Raw genomic sequence first — 26,062 nt, 5'->3', positions numbered from 1 at the left:
ACACACTTCATCCCAGCCTCTACGTATGTAAAGTTTCTTTTATACAAGCAATTGGTATCCTTCCTCTTATACCTTCTTTACTGAAGCAATGCACAAACTTTGGAGGACCTGAGAGAGTAAATTACCTAAGGTGTGGGGTACAACTGGGAAAAAATTCTGCAGCCTGAATATACTCAGAAAAACTCAAGGAAGCTCCACCACCATCCAACTGTGATTTTCTCCCTATGATGCTTACAGGTTTTGCTCACTTAGTAGAAGATACTGTGTTAAGACCACAGAAATAATTAGTATCACATTGCCTATTCTTCCTTATAAGAGGGTGTTGATTCAGCAGCTATAATATATTAAAGTACATAGACAAATTTCTTTTGACTCACATTTTGTAAAATTTAATACATCTATCAGCATGCTTTTGCTTTAGAAAAAAAAAATCAGTGCCTTGCGAGATCACAGTGGACATCATCTACTAGGTTGCACATTGGTTGTCAGAAAAGGTTTGAGAAATATTGTTTACAGTGGGTTATCAGGCAAACTTGATAAGGTTACAGATATCATCCTTCATCAATTCAAGTTCACTCATCACTAGATAGACATTGTGTAGATTTTCCAAACATGCACTTGCTTGTTGATATCAGTACGACACCTGTCATTACTTGTTTTTTAGGAGATGCCTTCCAGGGTCTGATTATGATATCAGTCTAACTCTGTTTGTATTTCTGTCTGTTGCTGACAGAAGCTGTGAATTTTCTACAATGTAATGGAAAAACAGGGTGACTACTCTGTCCCCACATTTCTCCAAGTAGTAACAAAGAGTCTCTAAACGCTGCTTCTTTGTAGTTTTAAGGGTGTGTGCTATAGTCATGGCCTATCATAAAATCATGTTTGGTTTTGTGAGTTGTCCTGCATATCCAGACACTAGATGCCACAGTGTTTCATTTCTGTGATGGAATGCCAGTGTCTAAACAAGCAACACCTAGAAAATCTTCCCTCCTTTACTGTGTGGTGCCTATGGGCAGGAAATAGATAATAAATCATCAAAATGCCAAAAATGACAGAATAACTGGCATGAGGAGTTAAAGCTGTATGAGAAAACTGCTTGACGTTTAGAAGTTCCAGGCATAGAATTCCTTGAAAAAAGTGGTTTTCTTCCTAATGTATTATCTGGGCATACAGCCCGTTCTCCTTTTCTGCTGGCATTTTCATTCCAGTTCAGGCTCCTGTTATCTAGCACAGGCCTCTCCATGACTTCCCACTATTCATCCTGCTCATCTGGCTGAGAATCACAGCAATCTCTACAGACTTCCTAAACTTTTTTTTTTACCTTCCCAGGCACTGGATTTCGAAAGCAAAAACTTGTATATTCTCAAAGTGGAAGCTACCAACACTCATGTGGACCCCCGATTCCTGTACCTGGGGCCATTCAAGGACTCAGCTACAGTCAGAATTCAGGTGGAGGATGTCGATGAACCCCCCATGTTCAGCAGACCAGCATACATAATGGAAGTGAAAGAAGATGTTCCATTAAACAGTGTAATAGGAACAGTAACTGCTCAGGATCCAGATGCTGCCAAGAATCCTGTCAAGTAAGCATATACTACTTCAACTTGCCTGTAAATTCTTTACAGCCTTGATTTTGCTTTTATCATGTCAGCACACACAAAAAAATCCTCACTTGTAACAATGTGAATTGTAGGGCATGCTTGAATATGGGATATTGTACATGGTAAATGATCTGTCATGCTTGAACATATTTAAGTATGTGTGAATGTGTTTGTATGGCCTTTGCATCTTGAATTATATCCTAATCTCTTTAGTAACTAATGAATATGGTTATTTCTACCATGAAATAATTTACTGCAAAGAGACCACTGAGAAAATCTTAGTGTTTTCCTTCCACCTTTAATATTTTCCAGTGCAATGCAGTGCATCCTCTTGGCTATATGACAGGGGGGTGATCCAACAGCCTTTTCTTCTTCTGTCTTCTGTCCAGACCTGCTTAACAGGGGCCACATCCATCTTTTCTAAATCACAAGTAGAAATGCCTCAAAATCAGCTCATGTGCACACCCAGGCTCTGATCTCACTTGTATCAGTGCAAGGCTTGTAAGATAAGAGTCAGTCTCATGAGCTTCATAAATTAAACTTGCTATGAATCAATAAACTGTTCTTAGAGGAAGTGGAGGAAATGTTGAGGCTGGAGTAGCTATACCTAAGTCTTCTTTTTGTGAATTGTGTATTGTTTCAGTGCATACTGGAGTACTTAAGTCATACTGGATAGAGTATTAAAGAAGTTTTAAATATTTGTGTTCTTTAATTAAAGTTCATTTCTACTGACAAGGCAGCAAGAGGAGGAATCAAAAAGTGCAGCAGTATTAAATCCAGGTCAATTTTCAGGAGGTTTCTGAGTTGGGCACCTTGGAAATTCAATAGTAGCCTTTGATCAAAATAGAACAGTGCAGGTGTAATAAAAATCTAGTCCATCAATACTTTACACTTGTGCAAACAGTTATCTTTCATCAAGATTTTTTACAGTAATGAGTAAGTTTTAAGCTCTTAGCTTATCTTGTGAGAGCAGTAAATATTTTAATGTTAATTTCCTAGTGAACAAGCTAAATCTAAAATGTTTCTGGCAGAAACTATCTTCAGTTTGCATAGCATGACCTATACATGAATTCTTCTTCAAGACTAAGCCTTCTAACTTTAATTAAAGTTTTCTTAAATTTCTAACATGGCATGCAGCAATTCTCTGGCATTCTGGGCCAACAGAGCATAGTCACTTTAAGAGCAGCATAATGCTTTTCTGACTTTGGTGAAGCCGCAGGACAGAATGAACATCTTCTGTAGCACATTTTCATGGGCATGGGCATGCTAGCATGAAGATGAAAAATTGATTGGGGTGACACCCAGTTCCCTTGCAGTCTTCATAGGAACCTGCTTTTTTATATCTAATGGCACCAGAGAGTAAGGGGAGTGCTTCCCTCCTTCCCTGTGGTGATAACTACAACCATTTGCATTTCACACCAGCACAAACTCCTAATTATAAGTGATTTACAGTGGTTAGGGACTATGCTGTTCATTGTTGAGTACTGCCTACCGGCTCTTTGCTATTAATTGAATGTGTGTGCTAAAACTTATCTAACTTTAAAAGGGCACTTCTTTAATACTGTGTAAGTACTTTGCATATTTTAGTATCAGATAGTTATTGAGCAAAATTTAGCAGAAGTGTCAAAACTGATGCAGTGCAGCAGAAAGCTTGTCTACTTTTTACCTTAATAGCATGCAACAGCCAAGTGCAAGGAGAAGAAAAAAATCAGAAAGAGGTTAGAGTAATAGAAATAAACATAGCAAGAAAAAACATGAAAATCAGTAAGAAAGAAAGGAAATCAGCAGAGAGCAGTAGCCTGAGAGATGTTAACTTGCAATAAATGTAATTTCATGGTGCTAATATCTTGGGTATCTGCTAGAATTTAGGGGCATGGGTTGAGTCTGCATCTTTTTGACAGGGTAATTTTTTTTTTCTATCACGCAATAGAGATGCTAAATCCGATTTTCACTCTGAGCTTCGGGGAAGATGCAATTAGACTGTATATATATGACTTGTCACTTGCTTGTCAATTTTTCTTGACAGTTAAAAATAAAATCTTTAGACACTTGATATTACAATGAAAACCTTCCATTTTCTCCTTTATTCGAGTGAAGATTTCTCTTCTTAAACAAACTGAGCCCTAACTCCGTTAGATGAAAGCCCCTTTGATCTTCCATTAAAGGAAACCTTCACAATATCATTATGAAAATGCATTATGAAAAATTCACACACACATCCCTTCCTGACCCACAAATCTTCCTGACTTGTGGTTGCATTAGACAGCAAGCTGCTGAGCATCAGAAGACAATGAAGCAATAGCAAAACATGAAGCGGATATCTGCCCTGGTTGTAAGGCTGCAGAACCATTTGTGACCTGTGTATTGGCAGAGCTAAATTGCATCAGTCTAAGTCTTCTAAGTAAGTTTTGCTCTGATATGACATTGAGAAAATACAAAAATACACCAGTACATGTTTGGCTGTATTTGAATATGTGTCCAAGTATAGTAACATTAAGTTGCTCCTGAGTAGCACTCTATGGTCCAGAGGTGTTATAAAAAAAGTTTTGCATTCTACTTGTGTTTGATCTACACATAAATAATATGAACCTCTGCATACTGATGAAAAAAAAAAAACCAATGCTGAAACTGGCACTGCTGTATTGTACATCAGATCTTTTTAAATTGCTAGCTGAGTTTTTTTGCTATAGTAACTCCTCAGAGGCATAATGAAGTTCATCAGTCACTGGAACTGTCTTCCTGCTGTGATTTGATTTACTAAAGTACCCCAGATGAGAATGATCTGCAAACAAATGTAAGGCTAAATTTTGTTTGTGTATTTTACTGACAACATATTTGCATGTGTTAGATTCTCTCTTTTACCCTTCCCTTCTTCCTGTTGCGTACAAGGAGAGACTGGAGTCTGCGTAGATACTTTTTAACTTCCTAGCTTGTCAATTCCTCAGAGCTTGAAAGAGATGAAGTCCTGAAGTCTGACAAATACACACCCGTAATTTCATTAAATAAATGTAAAAATTAGTTTGATGTTGTCTACTTAATTCTTACTAGGTTGTGATCCAGAAGTCAGAATCAGCACCAATTCAAGATAATTAAAAATCCTTGATCAAAAGAGACTGGATTATGCAAACTGAGAAACAGAAGTGACAGTCTAGCTTATTAAAATCATCCTTCTAGAGCAGATTTAATGGTATAATTGGAATATACTTTAAATGCACTGACCTTGTATGTATTTTCTTTGGGATATGAAGAAATAAAATTAACATTCCATTAAGAAACCGTCTCTGCTGGGTTTTTTTTTTTATGAGTTTGAGTTTCCACTTTACAAATGACTGAATATACATATGGCTTTACAAATACTTGTACTTTAAAATCCTTAATATCTTGAAGAAGAAGAAGCCCTCAATGTTACAGCCCTGATAATCTTAGAAAAAGTCCAGAACCTTTTTTTTTCTTCCAGATACTGTACCACAGACTGAATTTGGCAAATCTTTCAAAGATAGTGATTGCAATATACCAAGCATTAAAATGTGCTAAGACAGTAAGATATTTTAAGTGCATTCAAAATACGAAGCTGGAGTGAAAGTAAAATTGAAGCAAAAACCCCCAATGAACAGACAGCTCATGCCTAAAGCTAGTTGCTTATTTAAATGTCTTGCTGAATAAGAGTTTGAAACATAGTATTACAGTTAGCTGGAACAGCTAAACTGTGGAGAATCCTGATATTTCGTTTCAAAGAAGAATACAGAATCTAGATTTAACTGCAAAATGGAAATACCAAAGTATTTCAGCTGAAAGGTGTGGAAATGAGCTACAGAATATTTGAAAATAATTGAATTCACAAGACACGAACATAATATTATACAAAAGCCCAAATGAATAAAAGTTAAAATGAAATGATTACCTTATCAAATACTTAGTCAAGATATAAAAGAGTCAGACCAGTTTGTATAAACTTTTTCCCATTAAGCATTTCAGCCAAGTCAACAATTTGACACGTGCTGTTTAGATTTACACAAAGCAGCACTTTTCAAACGTGATGGTAACATCACACTGCTACATAAAGGAACTAAGTTAGTGACACCACAGCTCACTTCCTGCAGCCAAAATTGCAGTTAGCTGTCAGTGAAGTGACAGCAATGAATGAAAACTAAATCTGAACTCCTGAAGAATTAAGAAAGTGTGCCCATGCAAGTCCTGCCAAAATATGTTAGCTTTTTGTGCTAGTACCTTTGAAGGTCATTTGAGTGCTTCCCTGGGAATTATCATGGAAAAAGAAAAACAGTTTAGTGCAAATAAGTAATACTTGCCATTGTTTTGTTTAGAGAGGTAGGCTTCACTTAAATTCTTATCTTGGAATATGACCTAATAAGTCTAATTTGCTGTAGGCATTATATCCCACATTTTATTTGCAAAGAATAAAGTTACAAGACAATTAACAAGTTAGTTCAATTTAAAATTTTGGCATAACCACATTTCAACTAGTTTCTTCTATTCCTTCTTTCATGCAAGGTGTTTCTCAGAATTTAAGAGACACTGCACAGGCACTAGGAAATCTGTGCAGAATGGAGAAGCTGTCCTGCAGCTGCTTCTAGGGCAGAGGAGGGGAGAGAAATTCTTCTTCAGCCTCTGCCTTCCCCTGAATTCTGTGGTGGCAATGAACTCTGCCAGCCATTCCCTGGCCCAGTTTTCATCTGACTGCTTACCAGCTCAGCTGTTGTCTTTACCCTTGTGTGGACACACTGGACAGCAGTAGCTGCCTTGTCTCCATTGATGTGGTGTGCAAGGAGACCAAGGGAGCACACTGGGCTTCCAAAGGATCTGTCCTGCATTGTACATGAGCACACAGTTGGGCTGGAAACAAGAGCAGAATAATGCAATTGCATTCTTGCTTTGGCAACATCAGAGGCATATTTCTGTCAAAACCCTCCATAATTTATGCAAGAATTTTCCCTTCAGGAGAGATGAAACCAAGTCACAGCATTTGGATCAAGGTGGTAGTGCTCTCTCCCAGGAATTGGAGAGTTCTACTTTTAAACTTGGATTTAGTTCAGCTGAAAAAGCAAAAGATCAGATCGAAATTTTGAATCTGTATTTAGACTCTGAGCTCATCCAGAGCTTGTTAGCATTCCTTTTCACATATAGATACCATCAAGCAGGGCTGAGAATGTTAGTTTTAATGAGTTACAACAAACCTTTTTGTGATATGTGGAATAATGAATCTCTGTTCTGTGCTGACTTGGTTTGGGAGGGCAACCTTTTTAAATGCTGAGAAGTGAAAAGTACAAATGCACCCCAGCTGTCACATTTTGTATCAGAAATTATTTGGAACAGTTGAGATATCAATCCATAAAAAGAAGGTTTTATAAAGGAAAAGCCAACTCAGCCTTAAAATAAACTTCGTATCTTTCAGGGCACAGACTTCACATTATTCACTAAAAACAAAGCTTTGATGATTCTCAGAGGTATGTAAATTCCACAGCAATTCATTTATTCAGTGACAATACTCCACCTTCTAAATCAAACCTCCAATGTGTCATTATCCAGCAGCTCAGAAGTAGCTCTTTGTGTGAATACATAAAGACTCTGAAGCCTGTGCTGAAAACAAAAGGAAACCCCATTTACTAGCTGCTTGATGTCTAGTCTTAGAAAATGGTTTTAGAACATAGAAATTAAAAGAAAAAGCATTCCTCTAACCCCTGTCTCTGTATTTGCAGGTACTCTGTAGATCGTCACACTGATATGGACAGAGTATTCAACATCAATTCAGGAAATGGTTCGATATTCACTTCCAAACCCCTTGACCGGGAAACGCTGCTGTGGCACAACATTACAGTAATAGCAGCAGAGATCAGTAAGTTAAACCTAAATATGACTCCTGTCCCTGATGTAATGAATTTAGCCTTCTAGCTGAGTGTGTGGAAAGCGCAGCTGGGCACGTGTCAGGTTTATGGATAGCCCACTCAATACTAATGAAGAAGCAGTAACTCTGCAAGAGGTCATCTGCAGTTTTGTGTTTATTAGGGACACAGTTCATGAAGAGGTAACGGAACAGGGAGAAAAGGTGACAGTTCTGTGTTCTCTGATCATTATAGCCCCTTTACATTTTGAACGTGGTCATTGAATTCTGAAACTGGTATGCAGCAAAAGAGGTGATTTAAAGCCAAACTGCATTCCTTGGCTGAATTCAGTCTCATTCAGGCTGGATGTTTTCAAATAAGGCTAAAGTGTCTTGGTTGAGCTGGGTGCCCAGGTCTAAATCATTTTATGCATCTCCATTTTTAACTTTGTGTGCATCTTTTGAAATTACAAGCTGCGCCTACAAATCAGTCTGTCACTTAGTTTAGGATTGTTCCAAAGTATTAATCTCGTGGTAACACTAGATATGCTGATTTTAGGAGTCGAAATGCCAGGGGTCTAAGATAAGGACATATGTTCGAGATGGCCCTAATAAACAATCCACTTTGTTTTACTACATTATCTATAAGTACATCACATGCTCAAATATCAGGGAATGCAATTCTGTTTGCTTTTGCAGAGTCACAGTGCCTATGTTTATGGTGGAATGGTAGATAAGTTTAATATAAACACCAGTGACTGTTCTGTGTCTGTGACTGTTCTGTGACTGTTACAATGCCTCTCTGCAACCCAGAGGCTATAAAGCTTTTGATTTTTCTGAGACAATGTAAGCTCTACTTTCTTTTTTGTATGTGTATATGGCTCGATTACCTGCTCAACAGTGAGAAGAGTGTAAAAAGCTCAAAATTACTTTCTTTATTGTGTAAGTCTTCTTTAAAACTGAAAACCAATGTAAAACAATGTTACTGAAGCAAGCAAATGGGGTTGTATGAAGAAGTTGTGGGTATGAGCTTATAGGAATGACAGGACATTAATAATTTTCTCCCTCTCATTAAAGTTTGCACCTTTTAATGCTAGGTATGGGGTTTCAGCACACCAAACACTGAATGTTAGTCACACAGCTGTGTTTCTGTTAAGTTCTTGAAGGTGGGTTCTAGGGTCAAAAATTGTACACTATAGGCAGCTCCTGGGTAGAGCAGAAGGGAAAAATAAATACCTAAAAAGGAAAGAATAGTAAGAACATTTAGCATTGACAATAGCAAGAACACTTGCATTGACTTCAGCTGGGCTGAAATAACATGCAGTATAGAAAACTGTCCAAAAACCAGCTTAGCCTCGATAGGAAGTACTCATTTGGTTTCTTGCTTCCTCCCCTAAGCACAGACCTTCTACTGCACCAAACCTTCTCAACTTAACCTCTTGTGTCTGACACAGGTTTCTGTCTTAATTGCCATTCTTCTTTAGTCTGAATCCTTTCAGGCTGCAGCAAACCTGCTTCCCAGGGTGTGCTTTACTAAGCCTAGACAAAATTTGGAATAACTAGGAATAACTATGTCTTCCAAAGGCAATTTTTTTTGTTGTTGAAATGTACTTTTATGATCCAAGGCACTTCACTAACTTTAGTCTCAAGAGGCTAGACTGGAAAGTACCACTGCTTATTGTTCCTGGCAAACCCAGAAATTTCTAGCAAGGCTACTTAAAGTCCCATTCCACTAAATTCCATAGAATCACTTATTCTTCTCAGTGACATTATCTCATCAAGCTCCAAGTATATTTCACCGAAGTAATCGAAAAAAATATCTAGTCAGGTTACAGGCATGATATGCCTTCAAATGGGTGGGTGCTCCCTTTGATATAGGAAAAAAATAATTATAAAGTCATAAAGAGAAACACCTTTCAGTGATGACTGCTCTTGATTTGATTTTACAGTTATAAAAAAATACAGAAGTTGTTTTGCCTTTGTCTAGAATTGTCAGTAAGTGTAGATTGCTCCAGTTCCAAATGTTCTCCTTTTTCACCAGTATGAGCTGCAATTGCTCAGCAGCCCAGAGAATCAATCATGCTGTGACTGCTGCACATAAATAGTTGGTGAAATCCCAGGTCAGTACATCTGCCACAGCCAGACAGCAAAACGGGGGACACAGGGCTAGTGAGCCACAGCTGCAGAATTACAGCTGATTTACCAAAGACAATTCCCAGAGCGTTTTTAAATATTTGCTACTTAACACCTATGGGTAAGTCAAACATTGGCAGGACTATGAGGCTGTATTCTGGAAAAAAAACACCTCTGTAACAGTTTTATTGCTGGCTCAGCAGAAAACATATCTCTATGCAAAGAAGTAGATTTAAGCACTTTGTTCAGTCTATGGAAATAGAGCCCAGCAGTAATTAAGGGATAATGCTAACAAATGAGCCTACATTAATTAATTTGCACAAATAATTTGAAAGATGATAACACAAAATATAAAAAAAAAAAAAGACTTGAAGATGTATATAGATTTCCATTAAATCAGAGAAGAGGAATATGTTCATAGAGCCTAGAGTTTATATCAAGCTTCTGTTTATTACAGTATGATTTTAAATTGTGAGAACCTTAAGCACCTAGAAGTAAAATGAAAATATGTATGTTTAGGTTTAAAAAGCAGGAAACAAAACAATTCTCCTTCTTTAGAGGAAAAGAAACGTGTTTGTCAATATATTTGAATGTATTTGTTTGCAAAGTGTGCCCTACAAAATAGTCTTGCCAATAGTCCTGTGACTTCAAATGAATGCCTTTGATTTCTTCCTGTTATAAAAATTCAACTCTTTTATTGATGTATTTTAGCAAAGAATTCAGCTCACTCCATATTATACATAAACTGTTATTTTATACATCGAATGAATTTAGCCCAATGGCTGATATTAGAAAGAGGTTTATGCCTAATGGAATCATATTAACTTCAATGGGACTGTGGAGCCTTAAAGCACAATATTTTGTCCAAATGACTGAGCTCTGTAATACAAATAAGCAATGCCAATTTTGGAGAAGGCATTTTCACATTTGTGAAAGGATGATAAACACATTAATAGGACTTTTATTAAAGTCAACAAGCTACTATAATGAATAAATAGAAGCTGCTATAATGAATAAATATAATAATAAAACCAGCAAGCTACTATAATGAATGCTTCTGGAAGAATATAGAGTCTTAGATCTGCTATATTTTATGGCATTGTTTTTTCACTTGAATGATAGGTTAGAATGCATTGATAAACCATATTAATGTGGGTAGGAGATCAACATAGGAAATTCAGTATGAACCCTCATGTAGGAGAGGGGAAGGTATTTATTTTAAAATAAATTATCTCAATCACACTCTTTTCCTCCTATTTCTCTCTCTCACATTCCCATACCCACATAATCCTAGGTGGATATTTTGTGATATGCAGCACAAAGGAGACAGATCAATGGCAGTGTCTCTTGGATTTCTTTCAATTAGTGATGACAAATTTCTTTGGGACCAGATCTTGTACATTTTAGGAGTCAGTGGTTGTTGTGGTGTGACTTTTTGCCTCGGAATCTTGCCTATTTCACCATGCATGGCCCTAGGCAAGGTTACTGCCACTGCTTTTTTTCCTTATTCTGTATATCATTTTGACTTAAGCCTGTCTCCTCCCAACAGGAAAATGAATGGTCTATACAGTATGGTGTGCTTCCAGATGTTTTTATTTTTATCCAGAAAGATGGCAGTATTTTCGCTAATATTCTGTGCTCAGGAATATCTTTGTCAATTTCAGTCTCTTGGCACTATGCAGTCCTTATAGGTTAAAAAAAGATTGTTTACGTGGGGGGGTCTGCAGATTCTGTATAGAGTTTATGTTTTTCAGCTGATACACTTTAGTATTTACTCTAGAACATCAGACAAAACAATTCACAACAGGTTAGAAAGCATCTGTGATCACAGATGCAGTTATTGTATTATTTTGATAAAATAATGATAATCATGGTAGCTTAAGGAACTGTGCCACAAGATTTGTAGGGCCCAGAGTATCATATTTAACAAGTGGAGAAGAAAAAACACACTCAATCTCATCCGCATGACTCTTCCTGTTAGAGACCTAAGGAAGGGAATACGTTCTAGATACTTCACTGCCACCAAACAGTATCAGTCAGGCTAATAAATAGATTTAATTTAGTTCCAGTATTATATTTACGTATATCACACATACATTCATAATCACACTTGGAATGATCAAAGGAATTTATAAATCCTGGACTCCTACTCCATCATAACTCTATATTTACACAGAATTAGAGTAATGATACTGCATTTATCCCATAACACACTCACCAGAAATCAACAGAATGTAAGCGAAGTGCTCTGAGTGAGAAGAATTGAGCCACCAAGTCTTTCCTTTTCTTCCACTGCACTGAGTCAGTAGCTGGGCTAAATGAAATCTCCATTCTGGTTTTGTCATTTCAGACAACCCCAAACAAAGCAGCCGTGTCCCCGTGTTCATTAAGGTCTTGGATGTAAATGACAACGCTCCGGAGTTTGCCATGTTTTACGAGACCTTCGTCTGCGAAAATGCAAAGGCAGAACAGGTGTGTTGCCTGCTCGTACTCAGAAAATATTCCAAATTAAATGAGTTTTGCTGCTACTCTTGCATTACCTCATCAAGCGGTGTACTTTGCATTGCATCAAACTTAATTGCAAAATTAAACAGTGACTGCACATTATCTGATTTCACTCAGTATTCTTCCAGCTGACATGATGGTATGTTTTTGAATGTTATTTTCTGTACTACACCTTGTTACCCCTGATTTATTTTCTTTCTTTCATCCTTTGCTTTATTCAGGCACCTCCACTGTCTCCTTCAAAAACAATTTCATGTCTGTAAATGTTACAGGTCCTGTCTGTGATACAACTATATCCTGCTAGATAGCTCTCAGTCTACCACTCCTATTGGGAAGTAGCTCAAAGTTGCAGATGATTTGGAAGATTCAGCTAAACAATTCTGTGACATGAAATTTGGGTAGATAAATATAAATTCAGCTTGGACTCTCTCACCTTTCATCCCTGTTCCATGTCACGTGCAAAGGTTTCCTACCCATCTGCAGTGGCGTTAACCCAAGCCTTCTGGTGAAATCCACGTGATTTTCCTGCCAGCTTTCAAAGTCATTATGTCACTCCCTGATGGTATAGGATATAATAGTATGGTGACCCCAAACAGCATCAGCAGCATATGGATGACTTTTCTTGAGCTCACCATAGCAACATCATCTGCCTTGAAGCAGAATAAAAAAATTAATAAAAAGATTGCTTTTACAGTTGTTTTTAGAGTACGTAAATAAATATAAAGTTCACTGACTTAGGAGATAATTTTGTTCTTATTGTTTCAGCTGATACAAACATTAAGTGCTGTTGATAAAGATGACTCTTACAATGGACATCAGTTTTCATTCTCCTTAGCTCCCGAGGCAGCCAGCAGCTCAAACTTTACACTACAGGACAACAGAGGTGAATTTCTAGGAAGACTTTTCTTTATTATCTTATCCTTGCTTTCAGTCTTCAGATGAAGATTTAATGCATGCTTTGTGTTTCCAGACAACACAGCAGGGATTTTCACTCGAAAAACCAGATATAACCGGCATGAAACAAGTACCTACTTCCTGCCAGTGGTAATATCAGACAATGATTACCCCATCCAGAGCAGTACTGAAACAGTAACCATTCGAGTGTGTGCTTGTGACCATCGAGGAAAGATGCTGTCCTGTAATGCAGAAGCCTTGATTCATCCTACTGGTCTTAGCACTGGGGCTCTCATTGCCATTCTTCTCTGCATCATTATATTACTTGGTAAGTAGCTCAGGGACATTTTGTTCCTTTCATGGTCATTTTGCATTGCTGTAATGATTATTCCAAGGCAAGGACAAAGGAAAAGTAAAGACATCATTGTCTTATCCTGTACATATGTTATTGTATTTCTTCTTTTGAGGGCTGCTACAGATGGGGTGTATAGGGCACAACCAATCTAACCAGTTATCTAAAAGTTAGCAATATATGAGGGAGAGGAGACAGCTGGGCTCTGCACTCTGTTCAATGGAAAGAGACATCTGTAGAGAGACATCCATCCCATCCCATCCCATCCCATCCCATCCCGTCCCGTCCCATCCCATCCCATCCCATCCCATCCCATCCCATGCCATCCTTTATTGATATCTGAGGAGGACCAGACACATTACTCATAACCCTCTGCAGGTGTCCATCCCTTTCTGTTGCCCATAGAAAGAGAGCAGATAACTTAGTTTTGAAAAATTAACTTTCCATTTCTAAACTGAGGAGAAAAAAGTCTCTTTTTTTTTTTCCTGTTGGAAAAGGATGCTGAATGATACTGAGGGACTCTCTCAAAAGCTGCAGGATCCTCCATTTCAGCCACCATTAGAAAGAGGTTGGACCCTGAGTGTGGAGGATGTGCAGAGGGCTCTGGCTATGGCACTTATAGGTGTTCAACTTTATATATATATATATATATATATATATTTATATTTATATTTATATTTGGACAGTTTGCAACATCTCTCACATACCTGTACTGCAAACAGAGATAGTTGGTCACTCGGCCATTATCTGTACCTGTTCATCTGGGGACAACTGTACAGTACAACGTAGGCTGTTATCTGGGAGATTTCATTAGGATCTTAGGAGAAAAGGAGGGAGTCAGACCAATTTTACAGCAGTAGGGTCATGCAGGGGACAAAATGTTTCCTTTATGATTCTACTTTTTTTACCATACTCCTATCTTCCTTGGGCATGCTTCTCAGCACTGCAGAGTCATCCTGATCTTTTTTTTTAACAAAATTTCCTTCTCCAATAATGAGTCTAAGATGAGGTTGTGATTCTCAGACTCTAACAATGTAGTCATGGCTTGCTCAAATAAGCTCTATCCCATTTTCAGAAAAGATTCCCACAATAACAATCTGATCTTTAATTCACCATTAAATTCATTTTTCAAAACATGGTATCATTGCCCCTAAGGGCTGAGCTCACTTTGTATTAAGTTCCTGACCAGAAAAGTAATGTAATGCTGCAGGTAGTCTTGCACTCGTTAGTACAACTGTGCTCATTAATATCAATCTGACATTAAACGATTTCCTGTTTTATGTCAATCGAAAATAATTGATTCTGTGTGCTAAGCAGCACTTTATGTCAATTACTGCTCATGCCACCATGCACCATAAGCAGATTTTCAATTAACTCAGCTATATAATTTTCTATTTTCAGGTTGGTTGCAGGGTTTGAATGTGCAACCACTACTGAGTGAAAAACAATACTCTGGGCAGACCTGAACCACAACTCAAAGTTTAGCAGCAACAAAAAGTGCCTGTAAATTGCTAGGTTTATATGCAATTTGAGTGAGTTTATCATCTTATCAGGAGGTTTCAGATACTGCTGAACACAGACATGCAAATAAAGGCGATGTACTTCAACACGTAGCTTATGATGGGGTCTTTCTCCTGCAAGTTCAGCACAAAGCAGTAAAATCCACGTATCAGACGTGTGATGTATTTATCAGTCTCATCCTTGCATGTTCTGTGTAACACTGTTTTTGTAATGTGATACTTCAGCAACTCTTTGATGTAAAATCTATCATTCTTTGCTTTCTCAGACCATTCTACCAGTCTCTGTTCCAGAAGCCCATTCCAAACTAATATTGTGTTTTTCAAGTTCCCAAAATGTTCTCCAGATATCTCTCTTCTTTCGTACACACCTTTCACCAGTCCTTCCATACAGTGCCATGGCTTTTTGTTCTTGAGGAAGACAGTCATCTCTCACTGCATGTTTGCACAGCAGCATGAAGAAGCCTCACTCAAACTAGGACCCTTCTCTGACACCATAAGTAAATTCTCATCATTAGGCTGAGGTCCTAATGCAATCTAAACCACCTCTCCTAATCCTTCAACTTCCCCATACATTTCCTTTCATATTTGCAGATGTTCTTCCTTATTCACAGTATTCCTGTGGTAAAACACAGCATTTCCTACTTTATCCTGTCTTTATGGTGACTTTCTGTAGTCAATCTACAAGATGCTTGGGCACACTTACAGGCAGCATTTTGCTCTAAGCAGTCCTGCAGGGAAACTCAATATTAAAAAAACCAAGCAATCACATAAAACAAAAAAAAAAAAAACCACCCAAAAAAAAAAACCACACCAAAAATCCAACCAAAATAAACAAACAAAAAGAAACAAAAAACAACCACCGTCCCTGACCAAAAGAAAAAATTCACCAGAATTTGTCTGTCAAAGGAAACTAAGAATTATAAGGTTCAATGGAATAAAATTTTGGGCTGGGGACACCCTTAGTCCTTGATGTTGGACTTAAAAGGTTGCAACTGAGGAAAGGACTGGAAAAAAAAATGTTTAACAGTTACTGTGCTTGACTCACACGCCATTTTAGAAACAAAGCTGACATGAAGGATCATTGTGATCCACCTTATCATCTCACATCAATGAGTTTAGGCATTTCTGCTTTGCTTTGCTATGAAAAAACTGTAAAGACAGCAAGATGTGTCCTTCCTTGGAGTTTGCACTGCAGAGCTGAAATGCTGGGCACTGCAGACCTCAGACTACCAAAGCAACACTGACAGCAGAAATACATCCCTGCTTCTTGCTACTGTTCATTTGTCAATATTCAGCCATTTACATCTTAATGTAGAATACAGCTAAGAAATCTGAAACTAGCTTCTACAAGAAAGGGTTGACCATATCCATTTCCACGCTCTGTGCCCATTTCTCTGTCACTACTGAAAATCATTATTGAGTAAAAACATTAAAATTTGCATCAGGATCATGGAAAGAATTCCTTCCCTCCAAATAAATTAAAAATATGTGTATGCAAACACACACTTTAAAATGAAGGGCATAAAATATCTTCTAGAAATCTGCCTTTGTCAGATTAAAAAATACTTTTATCATATCGCACCAGTCCATTATTTAATTTGTATAGTTTTCAAGGTGATGTACACTGTAAAAACATTGCAGGGAAGTTAATAAAACTCAGACTTTGTGCTGACTGAAAATCTGTTCCATATCCCAAGCTTTTTTCCCAGAGAAGCATGGATTTACTTATCTTGAAATTCTGCTTTGCTAACATCAGTAGATGCCATCCTCATCCATAGCAGAAGTTGCATATTGTCCAAGGGGTTCAACATATATAACATCTGATGCTACTTATTCTGGAGAAGGCGTTTCCTCCTTCCCGGCTGTCATGAAACTAGTTCTGTTCTCAAGGTGACAAAATTAGGATATGTCTTTGGGTAACAAAGCGCTTACCAGCAAAAAGACACTCTGCTTGGCTTACTACAAGCTTGAGATCTCCTTTCTTCTGTGCATCCATGCCATTTCATTTCCCAAGGAACTCACAGGCAGACCAAGCACAGCTTGAAAATCTGATGTGCAGATTTTCGGTTTTTCAAAACATCTTCTCAAACTTCAAGCTCAAGCAGAGGCGCAGCATTTCTTCTGGGCTTTAATGGAGTTGGGGATTAACCTTCTTTCCCTTTCTCTTTCACTGTTGTTTTTGTTTGCAGTTACTGTGGTGCTGTTTGCAGCACTGAGACGGCAGCGGAAAAAAGAACCTTTGATAATTTCCAAAGAAGACATCAGAGACAACATTGTCAGTTATAACGATGAAGGTGGCGGAGAGGAAGACACCCAGGCGTTTGATATTGGCACGCTGAGGAATCCCGAAGCCATAGATGATAATAAATTACGCAGAGACATTGTGCCAGAAACTCTTTTTCTGCCGCGGCGGACTGCAGCGACGCGAGATAACACGGATGTCAGAGATTTCATTAACCAAAGGTTAAAGGAAAATGATACAGATCCAACAGCACCCCCATATGACTCATTAGCAACCTATGCGTACGAAGGTAATGGTTCTGTGGCCGAGTCACTCAGCTCCTTGGAGTCGGTGACTACGGACGGAGATCAGGACTACGATTACCTCAGTGACTGGGGACCTCGGTTTAAAAAGCTGGCAGATATGTATGGCTCAATGGACAGTGACAAAGACTCTTAATATGTTGTCTTGTTTTTCTTTTTTCTCTTCTTTTTCTGTTCCTCATTCCCAGAAACAGCATTGGGATATGTGAAGTGGCTATTTCTTTCTTTTTCTCCACAGCTGTTTGAAAGGGTTCTCTATTCTACCCATTTGAATTGTCTAATGACTGCAGTCTATGTGGGTTAGCCATCAGTAAACTTTCTCTAGTATCATTTTTTGAGCTTCCAAGAGGCAAAATTCTTCTTTTTGAGTGCATCCAGTTTACCAAGCCAATCTTACAGGCACAGCAGTAGTGGAGGGGAAAAAAAAGGATCAGATGGGGAGCAATATTTTTATTTGTTCTGCTTATATTGTAAATTGGAGTATATTACTGTTTAAGCTCACTTGCTTTTTACTTGTATTCAGACTATTCAGCTCAGGCAACTGCTCTGTCGATTGTGTATTGCACATCCCAATGTAATGAGGTACCCTAGTTTGTATTATAGTCAAAAGTAGTGGTGATGGAATGAAGGTTTATTATACAAGTAGAGTAAGCTGAGAAAAGAACATCAAGCACGCATTTTACTCATGAGGAGGGTAGAGAGGCTTAATGGTCATTTAAACCTGAGTGTTTCTCTAGAGCTCACCATTTCCCCATTGCACTGAATCATACTAACACACACATATATATAGTTCATTGACTGCTCTGTATATATTCTTTGGACCTAGCATTGCTGGAGAGATGTGTGTGTATGCACGTGTGTGTGGTCAGTAGCCCCAATATATAATTCTTAGATGGTTTCCTCATTTTAACCCAGGCTTGCTTTGTGATACAGGGAAGTCATCCAGTCCAGCTCCAGATTAGGTCATGACTTGGAGGAAGGAACAGATCATAACTGGGCTTTTGCTTGCACTTCCTCAGTTGCCCTCTACCTGCACATCAGTTCAGTGATGGCCACTGTCCTGGAGACCTTGTAGTCAGGGTGTTCATACCCAGCTACTCCTGCCTGTTCTCATGTGCAGGTGGGGAGGAGTGACCTCAAGGTGACTGCAACCCTCTGGGGCAAAAGGAGCAACTGCAGAGGAGGAAAGTGCTTTTTTTTTTTGTCCTGACCTTCTCTGCCTGGATGTCCGGGGTGGATTCCTGACTGACGCTCTGCCCGGTTTTGCTATCTGTAAAATGGGGAAATAATGCCTACCTCATCAGGATGTTGCAAGAACTATGTAAGACATTTGGAAGATGCTTTAGAAATTGAAAACACTGGCATTCTGCCAGAGGAAGTAACTTTTCATGCTTTTTGTTAGTTGTTTCTTTTTTTTTCTTCCAGACTCAAGCCCTGAACAAACAAATAATGGTCATTCCAGTGGCCTGAAAGGGAGGTTTATAATTATAACTAATTTTTTTAAAATAAACTACTCAGTAAGGGTTGATAAAGACTTCAATGGAAGGTAAAATTTTAAGCATAATTTTCTCTGTGTGTGTTTATCTGGTTCGCCAAGCTAAGTAACTTTTGTCCAGGTGTGGAGTGGGGGAAGTTGCCATAATCTTGGGCCAAAACAGTTTTCTTTATAGCTTGCACACCACTCAGTATTTCAGTTGGTTTTTCAAACATGTAGTGGCTGCTCTTCAAACCCAGACATCTAGGAGAGGCTCTCTGGAGAAAACCCTAAGTGTCTGCCATGGGCATATCCCATTCCAGGAGTTAAATGCTGCCCTGTGTCCCAAAGTAGGGAACCAGCCCATAGCACTGTGCCAAGGAAAGAAGGAATTACTATTTTTAAAATACCTCATGTGTAACTATTCTAATTTATTTCATTAAACAATATTTAATATTAGAATTACAGGAATGGATCTATTTTCCTCCTCCCCCAAATTTTAAGTGAATAATTTTGAAAATTAAACAGCTCCAATTTACTCCAGAAATAAAGAGAGATGAGAAAAAAGTTAATAAACAGAAAACTAAGGGCAATTAAAAATTTATCCCTGAAATTCATTATTCCTTGTGAGTTAAAGAGAGCAGTAAGCGTCCCAAGTATAAGACTTTTACAACCACAATACCAGAATTTTAGATTTTGTGGACTAGCACAGAGTGAAGAAGATGAGCCATCCATGCTGTGGCCTGGCTGGGCAGGAAAGGACTCCTTGAGCACTGCACACCTGTAGGAGTAGGGCACAGCAGCTAATGCCTTGCAGATGCCCTATAGATTGGATGCTTTCAGAGCAGAGGGGCCCAGAGTTTCCAAGGGTCCAGAGCCCTAGGCCTCCCTGGTGGAAGCCTCTCAGAATGTTTAAGTCCAACAGAATATGGTTCCCTACTCCATCACTTGGTGGGGTGCTGAGCTGCTGCACCCATCATGATGGCAATGGCATGGCTAGAGCCTTATTATGTCCTCTTCAGGGCCCCTAAGTAATTTAAGATGCTACAAGCCTGGTTCCTCATGGCTTCCTTGAAACTGGAACTTCTAGGAAGCAATCTGTTCAAAAGCTGGCTCTGGCAGACAGGAGAGACCTTATGGATTTCAGATGTGTGGAGGAGCAGCAGATGCTCAGCACCATCTGCCCCAGGTCCCTCACTTTGGGCTGCTCCCCTCACACAGTGTCAGTGGGGCCAGCACATCCCTCCAGGGGCTCTCCCCAGTGGCTTCCTAACACATCCCTCTCTCACCCTTCACTTTGGGGTTGCCTCCAGCAAATAGCCCCAAGCTCAGAATCCATCTGGATGCCCAAAGTTAGCCAGTGAACCATCCCTTCCCTTCCTTAAGCCTCAAGGAAACAGATTGGGGTGTGGAGGGGATGGCAGAGCTGGCTGTGATGTTGTTCAGCCCTGCAAGCCACCTGCAGCTCACTGGGAAGAGGGAGTTGGTGGCACTTGGCTGAAGACAGCCCCAGTGCCCTGAAGGGGCTGGGCCACTCTGCAAGTTAGCAGCCTGCATTAGTCACTTCTTGGGTGGGATAATGAGACAGCAGGACCAGTGAACTCCTTGTAACTATTTTCCTTTGTTTGTACAGTGATTTAGTGATTGTTAGTAGCAGTCCAAGCACAAGTTTTAGGTTGGTTTGGGTTTTTTTTTCCTTTTAATTCAAAGCTGGTTTTATCTTGTCCATTGAGTGACACAGTAAATAATAGAGAGTGGCTACTCATGCCTGTTATGTAAATATATTATATATATAAAATTATGTTATGTCACCACGAATATGGTGCCTGAATAGCAAATGCATTCTTCTAAGAAAATTTGAGGCAAACTTGCATCCAAATTATTATTTATGCATCTAGGTTTTAAGGTCTACTTTTTTTTCCTGCAAATTAAACAGATTTAGCATCTCTCAAACAGCAAGAAGAGTTCAATTCTTTCTTTTCTTCTTGCTTGGCAGTACCACAAAGTGCAATTTATAAAATCAGTACTGCATTCTAAATATTGAAAGTGCCATATTGCAGTGAATACAAACCTTTGCAGTAGTATTTCTTTGCACTTTGTTGCATGGTGCCGTGCTAGATGATAGAAATGAGTATTTAACAATGCTTTCCCACAGTGCTACAATTGTCATTTGCAGATAACCAGTTGTTGGACTATGGTCTATGAAGTGGCTTTCAAGGCTGTTTTATGCCTGCTCTTCTTACAGCCCCACCTACTTCAGACGAAGAAATATTATTAGGCAGTTTAGCTAAGCCAGGGAGAGAGATAAAAATGCAGTTGGCTTTTAATTTGGGAAATCATCTGACCTAACAACAGGAAGCATATTAAAAGATGCCAAGGAATTCAGTGGAGTCAACATGAAACAGGGACCTGGTAGGCTATGCCAGACATGCAACTGCAGAACAATAACATCTCTACACTTGAAATGGAATAAGGTTTCTACAGTAACTATTTCATCTCAACTCCGAAGAGAGTCACTTTAACCCAGAAAACTGGTGGAGTTGTTTTTGTTTTGTGTTTGCTGGGGTGGTTTTTACCTCAGGAGAACTACTTCAGGCTAAACCCAGTTCTATCCCACAGCAGCACCAGTGTAGGGAGACACAGCAGCCCGTGCCTCCAGTGCAGCTGTTTGAGGACATCTCTCCTCTCTGTACTTGGAAGGGAGCTGAGGCAAAGACTTGCAGAGAGCTCTGCGCAAGGCTCTACCAGCAGGATTACAGGTCTGAGATGTGTTTCCAAACCTGACAGAGATGGATTTGTGTGTAACCACAAGAAAACCAAATTCTTTGTATTTTTCAGTTATATCTGTTAAATATCTGCTGGAAAAGATAGGTAGTAGAAGAATATATCACCTGTATCAAGAGAAATGTTTTCTAAATTTTTCCTAAGAAACATATTTGTCTGGTCTTGCTTCAGGTGTTTCTTTACTGTTAAATGTGAATGGAAGAGGCAACCTTCAAATAATCCACTTTAGGAAGTAGCAGTCTACTTACAAGTTAAAGCTTTTCCATTTCTCTGTTATGAAAACAAACAAACAAAAAAATCCTACAAAACCAAAAGAATTAATATCTGCAGTGCCATAAACCCCAGAACAGTCATAGAGAAATATAGCAGAGAGAAGTGGCTTTAGAAATGTATGTTGTCTGCACATGTGCAGTTTGAAAACCAGAATTATGCATTTTGAGCAGGACCAGCAGTGGATTTCTAACACTTTCAGGTTTCCTGACACACCAGAGAGACATCTGCATGGATAGGGAGAAAGACTTCTCTTTTAAACCAAGCAATGTAAATCCAGGCTGTTTCCATCCAGGCTGTAGATCTCTTGGAAAGAAAGGCACATGCTAAATTTCTGCAGCAGAACTATCTTCATGGTCTTCTGTGGGGTGATTCCTGACAGTGGTTTTGAGCAGGCAACTCTCTGCAAGCACCACTGTGTTAGTTGTACCTGCCACCATCTGTTAGAAAGGTCTCTCCATGTTTCCTTTGGCTATGAGAAACATTGAAGTGTTTCAGAAGACCACTGTCCCAAATGGATGCTGCCATCCCCTGCAAATTTGCATTTCAATTAACTCTGCAGTCTGAGCTGCCTCATCAAATGAGAGCTGACAAAGTAACAGTCATTATGCTGCTTCCAGTGAGTATGAAATGTCATAAGCTGTGAAAGGCAGGATTTTTCCAACCCATCTACACCTCTGAAACAGCAGCCTCATCCAATAAATGTCAAAGCCACAATATTTTTTGCTTTCAGTTCAGTCTTTAGAAAGAGTTCTTTTCTCAGAGATTGTTTCTGTACTTAAAGAGGAACAAAAGCATATTTAGTGCCCACAGACTCTTGCATTGCTCCAGAAAGAGAGAAAAACACAGAACTCGAATGCTTTAATACCAGTCTCTGCCCTCAGCAGTTTTATTCAAGCCAACTGAAACAATCTTGATCCTGCCCGTCATTTTGCAATATTACACTTTTGAGCCCAGAGTTGTGTTTGTCATACACTAAAACGGTTTCCTGAAGAGTTCATAAAATTCAGCGGTAGGTATCTAAGAGCTGTGGCTGGGGTTGTAGGAAGTACAGTGTCAGAGAACTGAGCATTTCAGGAAGAAGAGCAGGAGGTGAGTTGCATGGGGGGTGAGGGGAGGTAGTCAGTTATATGCAAGGCAAGCCCATGGCACTTAAAAGCCACTTGTGTGTAGAGTTGCTGGATCTCAAAGGAGTTTTTACAGAACCTGCCCTTATCCTTTTTTCTTCATGTATCTTTGGCTTTCTTTAAAAATAAATTTTAAAAGGAAAAAAAAAAAAAAAAAAAAAAAAAAAGGAGCTGCTATGTTTAAAACTTCTCCTACCACAAAGTCGATTTGACAAATAAGGCATAAGTCCAGAATACAGAGAAATCCTTTCCATTCCCATGGGCTTTTGACTTTTCCTATGAGACTGCACTATTTATGTAAATATACTTGGAGACACTTTCTATAAGCTTTTAGTTTTCTATGATCTATTACTTTAGTGTTTATTAAAGATAAAAACTTATAGAACTATTAAGCATTCAGGTGAACACAACAAAGAAAAAACACTGCAAACACAAAATCGTTCTGGATTTTGACACTAAAAAACTCTTCAGAATCACTGTACTGTTTTAATTCTGTGATTACTTTCATTGCTTTGAAAAAATTAAACTTTAAAGAAAAGCCTTATAATAAATGCTATGTGCATCTTAACTGTGTTACTGAGCTAAATCAATCTGGCAAACTCCTATTGCAATTTGTGATTTTTTTAAACCCTTTAAAATAAATGCTTTTTGGTATTGATTTTTTTTTTAATTAAAAATAGTTCCAAGCATAAATTGAAAATGATGCCTCCACCTGGGAAGATTTACTTGCTGGCATGCTCCAGCCACACAGTCTCTCATGATATCATCCCCTGGTTGTGCCAAGGGAGCCTCAGCATTGGATGGATCTGTCATTGCTCAGCAGAGTGCAATGAGACATTTGTGGGTGACAATTTTGTCACCCAAGAGGTTTATACCTAGAACTTCCCTGTATTGCAGAGGGACCCATGCTGGAATGATTATCCCTTCTGCAGCGTGGATGGGCAATTTGTTTTTGTCAGGTGGAAAGTGTGCACTCTCTCCCTTATATTTCCTGTTCACTGTACTGGCTTCTTTTTTTGGGGTTGGGGAGGGCAGGGGGAGATGAAATTTAAGGATTTGATGAGAAACCAATTTGAACAACAATTTCTCACAGACAGAGTGAATTTGCCTTTTTGCAAATTGATTTTTGTAACAAGTTATTTATATGATATTACTTAATAAATTGTTTTTTCTAACTTGGTTTTTTTTTTAATTTTCTCAATCTATGTTATGTATTTCCAACACTATCATAAAGATAAACCTTTGGAAAGATTCTCCAATCACTTTAAGACAAAGGGCGAAATTGACTCAGTCTTTGAAATTCCATTCTTAAGTGTCTGGTGTGCACCATGCTATAAAAGCAGTAGGATCACTATTCTGTGATCATTGAGGCCTCCCAAGAGTGGTGTAATTCCAGAAGGAATCATCCACAAGGAGGATATTAGTCTGTGATCACAAGCCAAATTTTGACTAGCCAAGGTTCCCCAGGAGGGCAGCAGAAGCTTTGTCAAGGTAAAGCGTGCAAAATGCCTTTATTTAAGCATATAAAGATCACATAATTTATAATAGCACTGTTCAGTTATTTGTCTTTCATCATGTGAGATTAAAAAAAAATTAGTCTCATTGCAGTTATGGAGAGTCCAAATGTCATTTGCAGTATCTTTTTACATAAGAACAACCTCCAGAGAAAATTCTTCATTTTAATACTCCCTTAATAAAAGAGCTGTCTATATCTCCAGAAATTCCATCATATTTTAAAGGACAAGGACAAAGACAGAGTGGGAAAGGTCACAACAAAGTAATATTTCATTAAAAGCATTAGAGTGAACCACAAAATCAAACAGTTTAGCACTGAAACCCGTATAGGGTTTATGAAAGGACTGAGTTCTGTAACTGATGAGAAATTAGCCCAGATATCCACCTGCCAATCTTTGGTGAAGCTCCAGGAAAAAACCTCTGTATGAATGGCCAAAAAACCCAGCTTTTAAAAACAATAGGAGATCACAAGGATATAAATATAGAAGTCTGCACAGTTTTTATTTACCTCATTGTCTGAACACCAAACCAGGGAAACCAAGCATGGCACTGTACAGGAGGACGCATCTTCTGCCCACCCACTCCCTTCAACAGAGGCGCACACACACACACACACACACACACTTGCAGGTGCAAGCACAGAGAGGCTGCAGTGACCCCATCTGTGTTCCTTTGTGCATCAGAGCAGCCCTACAGGATTCACAAAACATCAGATTGAGCTTTTCATCTTCTAAATAATGGCAGTAACAGCAGAAGACATCCTGGTTGTCCACCTGCTGAAGGTGGTCCAGACTCTCACAGGTGCTGAGAGCAGAACCATTTTTATTTACATGAAAGAGGAATCTGTCACATTTCTTGTCTTCTCATTTGATTTACTATATCAAAGACCACTTCAGTCATAAAGAAAATTCAACTAAAGGGTAGCATTTCAGCCAGAAAAAAATGTATTTGATGTATTTGGTTTTCCAACATTAATTTGCCTGGTTTATCTATGTAAAATTACTACCCCCCCCACCCCCAACAAGCAACACACCAGCCACAACACCCTGCAAATATTCACCGTTCATTAATACTACCAAAGTCATCACAGAGATAAGTCAGCTAGACAAGCCATTAAAGCCAACAGCCTTCTTACTTTTTTAAAGTTCTTGTTGAATTTGTCTCCTCCTCCTCTGCCTGTCTGCTCCAGTCTTGTGAGACCCCATCTGGAGTGCTGCATCCAGCTCTGGGATCCCCAGAAGGTCATTGACCTGTTGGCATGAGTTCAGAGAAGGGATATCAAGATGACCAGAGGGATGAACTTCCTCTCCTGAGAGGAAAGGCTGAGAGAATTGGGATTGTTCAGCCTGGAGCAGAGAAGACGTGACCTAATTGCCACCTTCCAGTACCTGAAGGGAGCTGGAGGGACAAGCAAGATGGAAAATTATTTTTTTACAAGAGCAGGTGGTGACAGGACAAGGGGGAATGGCTCCAAACAGAAAGAAAGTAGGTTTAGGTTAGATGTTCG

The 26,062-nt window shown here is 38.9% G+C and overlaps 1 protein-coding gene across 3 annotated transcripts in view; it reads left to right on the top strand.

Annotated features, from left to right (window-relative positions):
• LOC115914924 (cadherin-6) overlaps nucleotides 1-24,043 on the top strand; it is a 103,109-nt gene extending 79,066 nt beyond the window's left edge. For 2 of the 3 annotated variants that reach the window (XM_030967817.1, XM_030967807.1), the window contains exons 7-12: nucleotides 1,330-1,583; nucleotides 7,316-7,452; nucleotides 11,921-12,042; nucleotides 12,841-12,958; nucleotides 13,046-13,297; nucleotides 17,031-17,521. In XM_030967817.1, the coding sequence (XP_030823677.1) occupies nucleotides 1,330-1,583; nucleotides 7,316-7,452; nucleotides 11,921-12,042; nucleotides 12,841-12,958; nucleotides 13,046-13,297; nucleotides 17,031-17,521 (1,374 nt within the window). Of the gene's footprint in view, nucleotides 1-1,329; nucleotides 1,584-7,315; nucleotides 7,453-11,920; nucleotides 12,043-12,840; nucleotides 12,959-13,045; nucleotides 13,298-17,030 lie in introns of all 3 variants that reach the window. The other variant, XM_030967798.1, reaches the window with a different exon arrangement.
• The last annotated feature ends 2,019 nt before the right edge of the window (nucleotides 24,044-26,062 follow it).

The sequence above is a fragment of the Camarhynchus parvulus genome, chromosome 2, assembly GCF_901933205.1.
Source record: "Camarhynchus parvulus chromosome 2, STF_HiC, whole genome shotgun sequence".
Lineage (NCBI taxonomy): Eukaryota > Metazoa > Chordata > Aves > Passeriformes > Thraupidae > Camarhynchus > Camarhynchus parvulus.
Note: the sequence above shows the minus strand (reverse complement) of the source record. Positions and strands in the feature narration are given on the sequence as shown.